General features: G+C 35.1%; 1 protein-coding gene across 13 annotated transcripts in view; it reads left to right on the top strand.

Moving 5' to 3' along the window:
• SORBS2 (sorbin and SH3 domain containing 2) overlaps window positions 1-12,051 on the top strand; it is a 144,021-nt gene that overhangs the window by 96,923 nt on the left and 35,047 nt on the right. For 10 of the 13 annotated variants that reach the window (XM_031058756.1, XM_031058976.1, XM_031058792.1 and 7 more), the window contains 2 exons: window positions 832-1,015; window positions 4,022-4,136. In XM_031058756.1, the coding sequence (XP_030914616.1) occupies window positions 832-1,015; window positions 4,022-4,136 (299 nt within the window). Of the gene's footprint in view, window positions 1-831; window positions 1,016-4,021; window positions 4,137-11,204; window positions 11,289-12,051 lie in introns of all 13 variants that reach the window. The other 3 variants (XM_031058717.1, XM_031059019.1, XM_031058843.1) reach the window with 1 other exon arrangement.

Here is a 12,051-nt window from a genome sequence, read left to right on the forward strand (position 1 = left end):
AAAATACTAATTACTGACATGGAAAGACAAAAATAATGTACTGAATACACTTTAAAAATATGCAGCAAGGGTGCCTAATAAAACTGATTTTTTTACAAACTCCTCCATTTTTGTTATAAGCATTCATGTTGACATTATTTAGCCACAAGAAAAGACATATTCATCTAAGATATATAATCATTGTGTCTTAAGAAGATTATACCCATATGGTGAAATTATTTCCAAAAAAGCAAAAATTAAAGCATGAATAGACTGTGTGCAAAAAGGCTATAGTGCCTTCTGCAAAACAGCTGTTCAAAATTTTTCCATTTCAGTTTTTGTTGCATTAAACATGCTTTCGATAGTTTCAGCCTTTTTCTGTGCTGTTCAGATGACTTGTTGTGGGTCAGTGGTTTGGCATCTCTTTGTACTCTTGCGATCCTCTTCAAGATATGCTATTGCCTCATCATAACAAATCAAATAGTTATTAAAACAATCAAAAAAGGTGTGTTTCCTGCCTCTTCTCTATCTTCTGAACATGGAACAACTGAGCAACAGGATGAGCCTGAAGATTAATTACAGGCTGTCATTAACAGATGTGATGGATGTATACACCCGTTAACTTCTCCATCAAATTAATTTTTTTTAACTGCACTGCACTTTACTATGTGTTTGTAATTTTCTCTCTAATGAGCTGCACGATGCACAGCAATGCACTTTTAAAACTCATTTACACGTTTTTGTAATCTTGCTGTTTTATGGAGTTACTGTGGGTTCTTGAAGCATTCCACGTTGTGCTTTTTTCAGACTTACTCTCACGTTATGGCTGTTTCTGGTTTTGTTTTATATTAGGTAGCTACAGTCCATCCTTCTCTGCTCAGGCGCACCCAGCTGCAAAGACACAGACATACAGACCACTGTCCAAAAGTGCTTCTGACAGTAGCTCCGATGCCTTTAAGGTCTCGTCCCCTTTGCCACCCCACGTGCCACCACCAGTACCACCACATCGTATGAGGCAACGCTCTACACCAGAAAAGTAAGTTAGTGCATTTTCAAAAGGTGTTCTTGCTAAGTACAGTACTCCAATTGCAGAATATAACAAGGGATAAAACAGCAGCTCTAGAGTAATGTGACTTCAATGCCTTTATTTAAGGGCCAGTCAGGTGATGAGGGATGATCTTTGCCAGGAGTTCAGGGCATTATGCATGGTGCTGTCATTTCTTCATTGTGCTAAAGAAGTGCTTTTTCTTATTCATGATGCAACCATGAGCATCATTAAGGATTTTTATTCTCATTAGTGGTATTGTCCTGTTTGCTGTGTTTCAGAACAGTCTGTGCTCTAGGAGCTGTCTTCAATAGTAAGTCTCTTGAGTAGGAAAGGCCATTTATTGTATCCAGCACCAAAGATCAAAAAGGTGGTGTAATTCAAAAGTCAAGGGAGAGCAAAGCTGTACAAGAGCACAGAAGTCAACCCACATTTCCCCAGAGTTTAGAACTGCTTTATACCCCCATTTTTTTCAATCTCCATTTTGGTAGACCAAGGCAGTGTTTACAGATTATCCAAAAAGAGGCATTTTTGGATATCTCATAGTTCTCTACTCAAATTCTCTGCACAAAACTGGTTAGAGTTCAGTCTGGAAAAAGTTAATAATAAATAACTCAGGAAAGAAGTGCTTATCCTTTTGATAAAACCTTGCAAGAGACCTCCACACAAATTCTGTTGACTTCAGCATATCTGTAGGTACTAGCTCAAGAAAAAATCTTCTTCCTTAGTGTTTACATTAATTAATACTACTTGTTAATATAATATTATGCTATTATAAATCTATATGTGTGTCTATGTGTATATTATATATTAAAAGGGTAATATTTTTCCTTTCATCTGTGCCTACAAGCTCCCCTGTCTTGGTTACACTCGAGCAACAAAAGAGAATTTGACCATTTCTGTCAGCTTGGATATTCTAAACATATTTCTATGTAGAAATGTAATTATATTAAACAGGTTCAATTAATTAGAAATTTCAATAAAATATTATGAGGAAAGACCACACTAGGTGTTTAAAATTAAGACACAACTATGGCTTTTTGAAAAATGTGTAGGTAGTGGCAATCCAAAATGTAAATCAGTAGATACACATACTGCAGAGGAAGATGAGATTGCTTGATGGTTACTGATTTTGGCTTCCCTGTTGCCAAGGGCAGGTTGTCAAGAGGAAATGCTAAAGGTTAGAGTTGGGCTGCCTCACAGAGGCCATGAGGCTCGAATTTTGTTAGCAAGTCATACAGAAGTGCAGATTTTTTTAGCAGGACACAAAATGTGGAGCTGTTTAGCTTTGATCTCTGAAGCTGTGTGAGTTGTTGTCCTGTGCTAGGCCAAATGCCTCGGTCACAGAAACTGAGGCCTGTTGCAGTGCACCTTGTCAAGCTTGGAAACAGCTGCTCAGCACTGAATTTGGCTATTTAACCTCCCCTTTTAATCTCTGCATGATACTACAGGCAGTGGAATTCTGTGTTCTCCAGGCCAAGAGATGCCAAACACATTAGCTATGCTTTGGCCACTGCTGAAAGCTACAGTGCATCAATCTTTTCCTGCCATTGGGAGATTCTTTTTTTAATTGCCTAGAAAGCCAGAGTATTTAAAATCTCACCTAAGAGGCTTAGGTCCACATATATCACATGTTTTATAGCTGCAAGGCAAGATATGGTTTGCATTAGCAGTTGAGCTCAAAATATAGTCCATACAGGATAAAAGGCTGAAAACTGTGAATTAGTTGAACTGAGTGTGAATCAGAATTTCAGTAGCATCCTTTTTTCTTCAGTGGCTTTCAGTACAATGCAACTTCATCCAAATATTTCCATTTTCCTATTCATTCTCAAAAAATATAACTGTTCTGCTCTGAAAATAATGTTTTTCCTCAGTGAAAATAAACAATAAACCATGTAGAACTACTTCCCTTTAAATGTATGGCATTTTATAAATAGAGATGTCTGTGTCCCTGAAATGCACTTGCAAGCATATTATAAACAAAAGCTACCCCATAGATCTTTTTAAAGCACATGACATGTGCATTATTATGTCAGGTCACATCAAACCAAGTCACGCCAGAAAGACCAATAGAACTGATAAAATTTAATCAGTGCGTGCTCTTTCTTATCAGATACAGACAATAGCTGGTAGTATTTCCCCTCCCCTTTCCTCCAGCCTTTGAGTTACTAGTGGGTCATTTTACACAGAGGTAAATAAAAATATATGTGAGCTACAGTTTTCCAAGTAGAATGGAGGTAGGTGCTACAAGAACTGCCATGCAAAGGTAGCTCTCATTGTAGCTAGCTAAAAATTCCCTCAAAATGTGTATGTACCTAGTAATATGACCCAAATGACTGAAAAAATATGGTAGCATGGGTTACTTTTTATTCCTTGCATAGCATTATTAAATTGAAAGCAAATTTGTAATTATAGAGAAAATTGTTAAATTTCTATTCCAAATTCAACTGCCAAATTCTTCCCCTTGTTTATCTATTCAAGACAGAGAAACAATATGCTGCTTACAAGGATATTCAGAAGCAATTCTACTACAGATCAGGATAATGATCATCACGTGGTCTTTTAAAATAATTCCTCATTTTTTACCTCAGAAAATTTTATAACTTTTTCAATATGGCCTTATTATCATATTATGTGATGACAAAAATATCTACCACTTGCCTATATTAGTATAGTGCACAAAACATGTATAGTTATTTGCAATGGTTTGCATATTTTTTTGACATGGTATACCAGGGTAGTTTTTAAACTTGTCTACTAGTTAAAAGAAAAATATAAGTTATCACAGGCTGGACATCTCTAGTATTCTTCCTGCTGTACTGAGCATACCTGCTGTAAACAGGTTAAGATGTTACAGTAAAACACTGGGATGCCAGGCTAGGTGTTCCACAGCTGAGATCTGGAACGTCATCTGGCTTTGCAGGTTCCTGTTGTACGGGGCTGTAAATCACAAGGTGGTGACAGTAAATAGCTCAGTTACTTGTATTTGTTGTTTAGGAATGACTGGGACCCTCCTGACAGAAAGGTAGATACTCGCAAGTTCCGTTCTGAGCCAAGAAGTATTTTTGAGTATGAGCCGGGAAAGTCATCGATCCTTGAGCACGAACGACCGGTAAGACACACAAATGAAATGGGTAATACAGTAAGAGATTTGGTAAGAGCTTATCTTCTTATTATTTACTATTAATAATTGCTATTTGGAAGAATATTTAAGATCCTTTTTCAAATACAATTTTGCAGCAATTTGTCTTTGCTCTTTTCTGATGGTTGTATTGAAAAATTTGGTTTGACTTATTTGCTTAACTTACATCTTCCGGTGCTTCCAAGAAATCACCACCATGCAAACCTGATGGATGATAGACAAAACAGATGGAAACTGCTTTTTCTAATTGGTGTGCATCTACAGCACTTATTTTCAGTAGTATTAACAGCACATATGAGATATGAATAATTAATGCATAAAAATAAGATATTTGCATTTTCAGGATGTGCTGAATTGTCTATCTAATACTAAATACTGGCCAAAGTTGCCCAGACAGGACTTGCCTGAACACAGCCCTGAGCAACCTGATATGATTAGACCTACCTTTAGCAGGAGGTTGGGCTAGATGACCTCTGGGGGTCCTTTCCAGCCTCAAATACTCTGTGATTTGAGTGAATGTACATTATAAATGAGTATACATTAACATGTAATTTAAAGTCTTCTTGCAAAATGACAATTAACAGAAGTTTTCATTTGCTGAAAGGCACATTCACCCAGCTCTTCTTATTTAGCTTTGTGCTATCTTAACATTTTCTTATTTTAGAAAAGTTCTTATGTATCAGTGGTGATATTTTCTTTCTTTGGTCTTTTACTTTGAGGTTGAAATGTTTGAGGGAGTCCAGTTTTAAGGAAGAGGTTTATGAAATGAGAACTGGATTTTTATTTGCTTCTGTATTACATGCTTGTTCACAGAATTGATTTTGCCAATTTAAAGCAAATTAAGGAAATGACTGAATTTCAGAATATGCAGTATATCAACTGTGTGAAACACCTGAACCAAGCATCTTTTCCTTTGTTTTTCTGGTCTTTGCAGGAATCTATTTTTTTCTTAGCCTAGCAAACACAAAGCTCTTTTTCTGTGAAATTGAGTTCTTGCAGAATCAATGTGTTTTTCAAAGAGGAAATTGGCATTTCTATAGGAAGTGGCAATGAATAAATATAATTAGTATCTGAGTGCAGATGAACTTAACAAGTAATTTTATCTAAATGGCAGTGTCATTTGTCCTGAGCACTTTTTGAGCACCATCACTGCATTATAAACACTGAGGTAATTTTCCAGTTTTCCCAATGCCAAAGTGTAATAGCAGATTCAAGTTAAAAACAAGAAAATTACACTGATTTCAGTGTATTCCAAGAATGGCCTCACTTTTCTAATAAATTATATTTTTCACTAATGTAATGTGAACAAAAATAATTCATATAATAATTGCAGTGCTGATGAATATTGTCAGAGCTATATTTTTTCAATTCTAGCAAACTAATGAAATAACAAGAAAATGAAGTTTGCTGACTGTTCCTAAATCTTTTTTTTCCACTTGCCTGTGCATTTTACTTTTGCTAATCTGAACCAAAAGATGGAATTTTGAGCTTTGGTAATTAAAATATTGTCGTTCAGAAAACCTTTAGTCATGTTGTAGTCATGTTACTTAGTAAGCAATATCCACCAAGGGTAGGGTAATACTTTGCCATCTTGAAGCTTAGACTAAAAGTTTAGACTTAGCTGATGTACATACAAGGAACCATCTCATTGTATAAGAAATTTTTAAAGCTGAGGAAAGTACATTCATGTACAGAATTGAGTGATTTTTTTGTTTATATATGATTCAGAGCTGTAAAAAATGGGAAATTATTACAAGATGAAAGTTTTGCTGACACTAATGTAACATAGTTGAAAAAATAGGGAGCTATCACAGTTTCATCAATCTGAAATGTCTACTGTTGATGAAGATGCTATTTAGTTTTATATAACTAAGATAATTCCTTTGAACCATGTTACTAACAGAAAACTAATTGTTTTCATTGAAGTATTTGCTTTCCTTGTATTCACTGAATAGGATATAGAAAGTAAAACTTAACTTCTTAAAGGATGATCAGCAAAGTAAGTCAAAAGCTCTTTTCATTGTGCACAGGAAAAGCTGACATCTGAAAATAATGCATTGGTTCCAAATTCAGATGAAAACTCCAAATTCTCAAATGTGTCAGTACTGCATGACTTAAATCTTCTATCTTAATAATCTCAAAAGATTTGATTTCTAATGTCTGAAAAATTGTTTTGATGATACTGAAGGAAAATAGTAATAAAAATGTGGAAAATAAAATAAATGTGGTAAATTAATATTGCAAAAGACAGACATTTATAGTGCCTGAACTAGAAAGTCATACTTTATTAGTTTTGTCAAAATCAAAGAAATCAAAGGGAGTTTTTCTAACACTCCAAATCCCCAGTTTTTTTGATTAAATAATTTCCATGTCTACAAGATTGTAGCTTTGATGGCAAAGTAATCTGTTAAAAATATAAAATATATACAGCTACCTTCTATCATAATCTGTCAAGTCTGACAAGTCAGACTTGAGAGATTAGCATTCCCTTTATTGGTGTAGATAGCAGATTGGAATTTAGTTCTGATTAATGGGGAGATGAGAACATGGCAAGAATAAAAGAAATTGAGATTCAGTGGGAAGCTAACATTTAGTGGGAAATATTATGTAGCAGATCCTCACTGATGAAAAGAAAATCTGCATTAATCAAAACAATGTGAGAAATAACAAACTAAAACATTGACCTAGTAAGAAACATGAAATGGATAGATTGGTTAGGGATCACTAATCGTTACAGATGCAGAAGGACGAGTGTAGTTTCAAACTGCTGTGTTGTGTAGTAGCCTCTTCCATGAAACAGATTAGTGTGGTTTCTTCCATATTTTGAATTTGTAAGAGTATAAAACATCAGCATAAAGGAGAGGTTTGGGATGAGTACTTGGAGATTGCAGTAAAAGTTTGTAATATTAAGGCATTAAATAGTCTTACCAGATATGGTAAAAAAGTAGCTCCTTACCAGACATGGAAAAAAAGTAGCTCCTTTTTTTCCTATTTCAAGAAGCCACGGATAGGGTGGTACAAAAGTTGTTTTGATGCGTGTTTCTATCCCCAGTGTCTGCAATTCAGCTAAATATTCCTCTTTTTCTCCAATATCATCCAAACAATGGACTTGTTTCCTAAAATGAATATTTACTTTCCATTAATAAGTAAATGGCAATGTAACAACTTAATCTTACTCATGTGTAAATGAATTCTTTTTTTTTTACTAATTTCTACCTTATATATATGAGAAGCAATTCCTCCATACATGTACATATATCTATTTCTGCAGTAGAGTATGTAAGGAAGAATCTCAGTGTTGCTGTAAAAAAAGACCTCATAAAACTGGTATATGCAATGCCTATATTTTCATTAGTTATTTTACTCTAAGCATAAAAGTATACATGTGCTAGTCAAATAAAACTGTGAGGTTAAATTTTAGTTCTAGATTTTTTTATCTTTGTTCAAGAAACAAATTTTCTATTGAGTTTATATGCAAGAGGAATTCGTTATTAGAATCAATTTTTCTAAATTACTGTTTTTTCAAATACCAGAAATAGACTGGGCTTGTTCCGTGATGTACATCTGTTGGTTTTTGTTTGGTTTGGTTTTTAGTGTAGTGAAAAAATTGGAAATTTTCTTTAGAGCATGCACATTTGGTTGCTTTTGACATCTCAGTCTGGTTATCTGAATATTCTGCTTGGTGTGCTTAATATGGCATTATAAAATATTTCTTCTCATAAAGAAATGGGTAAGTCCATCTGGTAGTAGACTTGAAGTTATCACAGCTATTTAAAAGTAGTCCAAAAGAAAAAAAAAGTGAAAGAAAATTCTTTAGAGATAATAAAATGCCAAAGCCAAATTTACAACAGGCATCTCAGCCCTCTGTTCCAGACAGGCTTCAGTTTGGTGTCTGAACTTGCGAATGCAAAATACTGATCTACATGTAAGAGCCATTTAATTCATGGGTTTAAATGCACAGTTTTGATTGTTACCTATGGATGTCTATTGGTGTATCAAACCAAGAACAGGCAAAGCTACATGTAATACTACAGATGTAATTTTCTTCATTGTCCATGTTCTATACTTGAGTATGCTGATGCAGTGTTGTGTTGACCATGTGGTGCAAAAGGCAAAAGGAGTGAAGTTACTTTGTGATCTTCAGTAGTATATTTTCAATGAATAATCAAAATAATACTAAATTGCTAGATGAAGGATAGATTTTAGGAACATTATTTGACTAGCAAGTCATAAAAAGGGATTTTCCTTTATTGTTTTTACTTTCTATTCTAGTAGTTTGGGAGATACTTTGTGAGACTAAGCTAAGTGCAGCTTTTAAGTCAAAATGATTCATTCATTTCAAGTCTCTTAGAAGGGGGGATAATAGAAAAAGTTCTGTGAGCACAACTGAATCCAAAAGCCCAACAAAATCAATTGCCTGTGTATTGATCTTGGTGGAACAGGGAATGCAGTCGTCTCCAGAACTGCCAGCAGCAGGGAATTTGCAGACTTCAGTGCTCAGTTTCTTTTTGTTTGCTGCCCTCTGCGGTTGAAGCTGTAAATTAAAGTGGACTTGGCTGCATGGGGTTAGCTTTACATACTTTTGAACAGCCTCATTTTATTTGCTACCCAAAAAGAAATTAAAACTTAGAAACTAGATAAAATACATGATTTCTAGCTTCTTCTTTACCAGCAGAAACACAAGGGTTTTTAAACTTACAGCTAATTGCAAGATTTCAACTTCAATTTGAAGTTGAAAAGGGAGGCAACTCCCATTCTCATTTTTATCTCCTTGGCTGGTTTAGGGGAGCCCAGTTGATCTGTCAGTGTGTTCTGCCTCCCTGCAAGGAAGGACATGGTTCCATCACTGGGTAGGGGTGGGCCTGCTGCTCTTCAGGGCACCTTGAGGCTCCAAGAGTAATGTCAGTAGGCCAGGACTTCTAGGACCAAAAATTCCACAATTCTAACCCCATATACATTTTAAATTACTTTTTTGTTCATTTGTTTTGTGTAAATACACCCATTTGTTGGTATCAACATTTCTGTGAAAATTAATTTTTTATAGAATTCAAAGGTAAAAACATGCAGTATTTCAACATACAGTAACTGAGTTTGGAGAAAGGATGGAAAATAATTGTTTAGTAACGTCTTCTCAGATTATTCAGATGCAAATTGTGGATTTTTTTTAAGATAAGCAAAAAACCCTCTAAATATGGCAAGCATTTCCGGTAATTCCTGTATATCAAGTTGATATACAGCAAAGCTATCTTCTGCATTTCGCATCTGTTATTTTTTCCCCTCATGCCTTCTTATCTCTGTAGAAGAGAATCCTGTGGTTTTTTCTTAAATTAGTCCTAGTCTCTCTTAAATTCACACATTTTAGTAGTCAGTTCATGAAACTAATTTTAGTAGTGTTTCTCTACGAAAGACTTGGATGTCTATAGTTGAGTTCAAGCTGTACTGCTGAGGTACAGCTGTGGATGGTGGAAATATAAGGGCAAAACTCCAGAGGAGCTTCACTTCCTAACCCTTCTGTGGAGCACAGCAGGTTTTTCATCAGTGACATTTACTTCCCTCTGCATTCACAGGAATAATACTTCCCTTACTTGAAAGGACATTGTGAAGATAAGTGTATAAAACAACAGCTGGGGTCCAGATATTGCATGAACAGCTCACAGATATGTGAGCACCAAGGTAGTTCTGAAGGACTGTTGGCCTTTCAATAGAGCAGAGTTGGCAGGTTGTCCCAGTAACACCAAAAGCAGCAAGAAAACTGCTGTAAGATGTTTAATTACCTGAAATGGTCAAAAGCACAGTGTTATTGCTTGCAGAAAACAGAAATAGCTGTGTGTTATAGCTCCAGTCTACTGGTGGCAGTTTGATTGGAGGAAAAAGTGTTACATACTTGGTCACCAGTGTCATTCTTTATGCAGGACCCTGTCTTCTTTGATGATTGCTTTCTAGGGCACACCATAATTAGCGTCTAGGTTCTGATAATTACAGTTATGGAGAAGCAAATTTTAAATTCAGAAATGTCTTTAATAAGAGGATTTCTCTGTTTCAGAGATATTTAAGCCAACAGTTCACTGTAATTCTGTGCTGCATGAAAGCCTACATCAGATGCTACAAAGAAACTGAAGTTATTTAGAAAGTAATTAATGCAGCCAAGTTTACAGTTGATTAGATATCCCATTGAGAGCTGCACTATTTTGCACCGTCATGTTTTCATGCTCCTTGAATAAATCTGTCAATTATTCTTCTGTTCACTGAAGAATTTCCTTAATACTATCTTCAATTGCTTTATCCCTTGGTTGTGAGAATTTTCAGATGAAAACAATGTATTCCACTGTCAAAAAAAATGCTTCATTATGTCAATAAGGCTATGCAAGATAAAGCATTTCACAGTACTGCTGAAACAAATATTAATGGAATGCATAATTTTTTGTTCCCTATCTTTTGACCATAGGATTTAAAATATATCAGTTCCTTTTCATAGGCTGAAGTGGCTTTTTAACATAGTGATGCTTGCATGATGCATATTCCTTATCTCTGCTCAGTGCTTGCTTCAAGACATCAAGATTCAGAATTAATGTGCTTTGTGAGAAGACAAAGAATGGCCAAAAGCAATACAGATAAAGTTGTGTCTTTGTTGCTGATCTGATGGGTGATTTCCTGCCTGTGCTGGAGAAGACAATCATTTAAACCATCTTCCTAACAAGGAATCTTTAGCAGCATTAAATGTAATTATCTAATGCAGTGATGTTAAAGAAAAGGTCAAAGAACCCTCTTAGCTTTAAGAGTGTAATTTTTAAATGTTTAACATCTTCCAGTCCTTGGAAGAACATCAACAAAAAGAAAAGTGTTAAAGCTACCAGTGAATGACAGCTCTTGAACACAAATATCCTCTATCTTAAATACCATCTTCATTCTTTGATTTTATTCCATTTCTTTCCCCTATTTGTTTTATGTCCGTGTGTTTGTTGTTAAAGTGACATAGCATTTCTAGCACTTTGCTCAGTGTGTGCCTTTTCCTTCCCTTTTCCTTCACAACTGCTCCAGACTGATCGCATAACCCCAGATGACATAGATTTAGAAAACGAACCCTGGTATAAATTCTTTTCAGAGCTGGAGTTTGGACGTCCGGTAAGTGAGGACAGAATACTGATATTTCCACTTTAGGAAAAAATCTTTTTAGAATGACGAATTTAAATTACCAAATTCACCAAGTATAAGCCAGTAAAATTAATATAAGGGTTTTTTTTGAGGATGGGCGGTAAAGTCCCATAAATATAAGTATTTTGTTTCAAATAGACTCTTAAATTGCTAGAGTAGTTATAGTAATAGCTTTAATAAGGAGTATGTATTAGATAAATAGTAGTGTGTAAGTATTTAATAATAAGACAAATTCCATTATAAACAGGGATGTTTGCTGGTTTCTCTCAACTTTTTGCATTTGGCTGGATTATTTTTGAACAATCTTCTAGGACAGAATAATATGACCATTTGCATTAGGGAAGCTAAGTTACAGATCATATCTTTTACTTAAAGGACCAGATCTAAATTTAAATGTATGAAGCCAGAAACAATTTTTTTTACAGCAGGAACTACTGAGAATTTTTTTCCTTTTCTTCATCTCCTATATACATGCATGCAGAATATGTATTTTTTACCTGAACACAGAGATATGGGTTTGCTCTGTTTTCAAGCTGGGCACCCGTTTGAATGGACAGACTTCAGTTCTGCTCCAATTTTCACAGAGAGCCATTACCCAAAACAAGGGCTTTGGCAAACAGGTGCTGGTTTAGACCTGCTGCCAGCACTTACGTCTAAAATTATAAACCTGAATGGTTCCATCTGGCCAAAACACCTAAAAATCAGAAATATCTCAAATTTTCACCTTTGATTT

This window comes from Geospiza fortis, unplaced genomic scaffold (genome assembly GCF_000277835.1).
Source record: "Geospiza fortis unplaced genomic scaffold, GeoFor_1.0 scaffold40, whole genome shotgun sequence".
Taxonomy (NCBI): Eukaryota; Metazoa; Chordata; class Aves; order Passeriformes; family Thraupidae; genus Geospiza; species Geospiza fortis.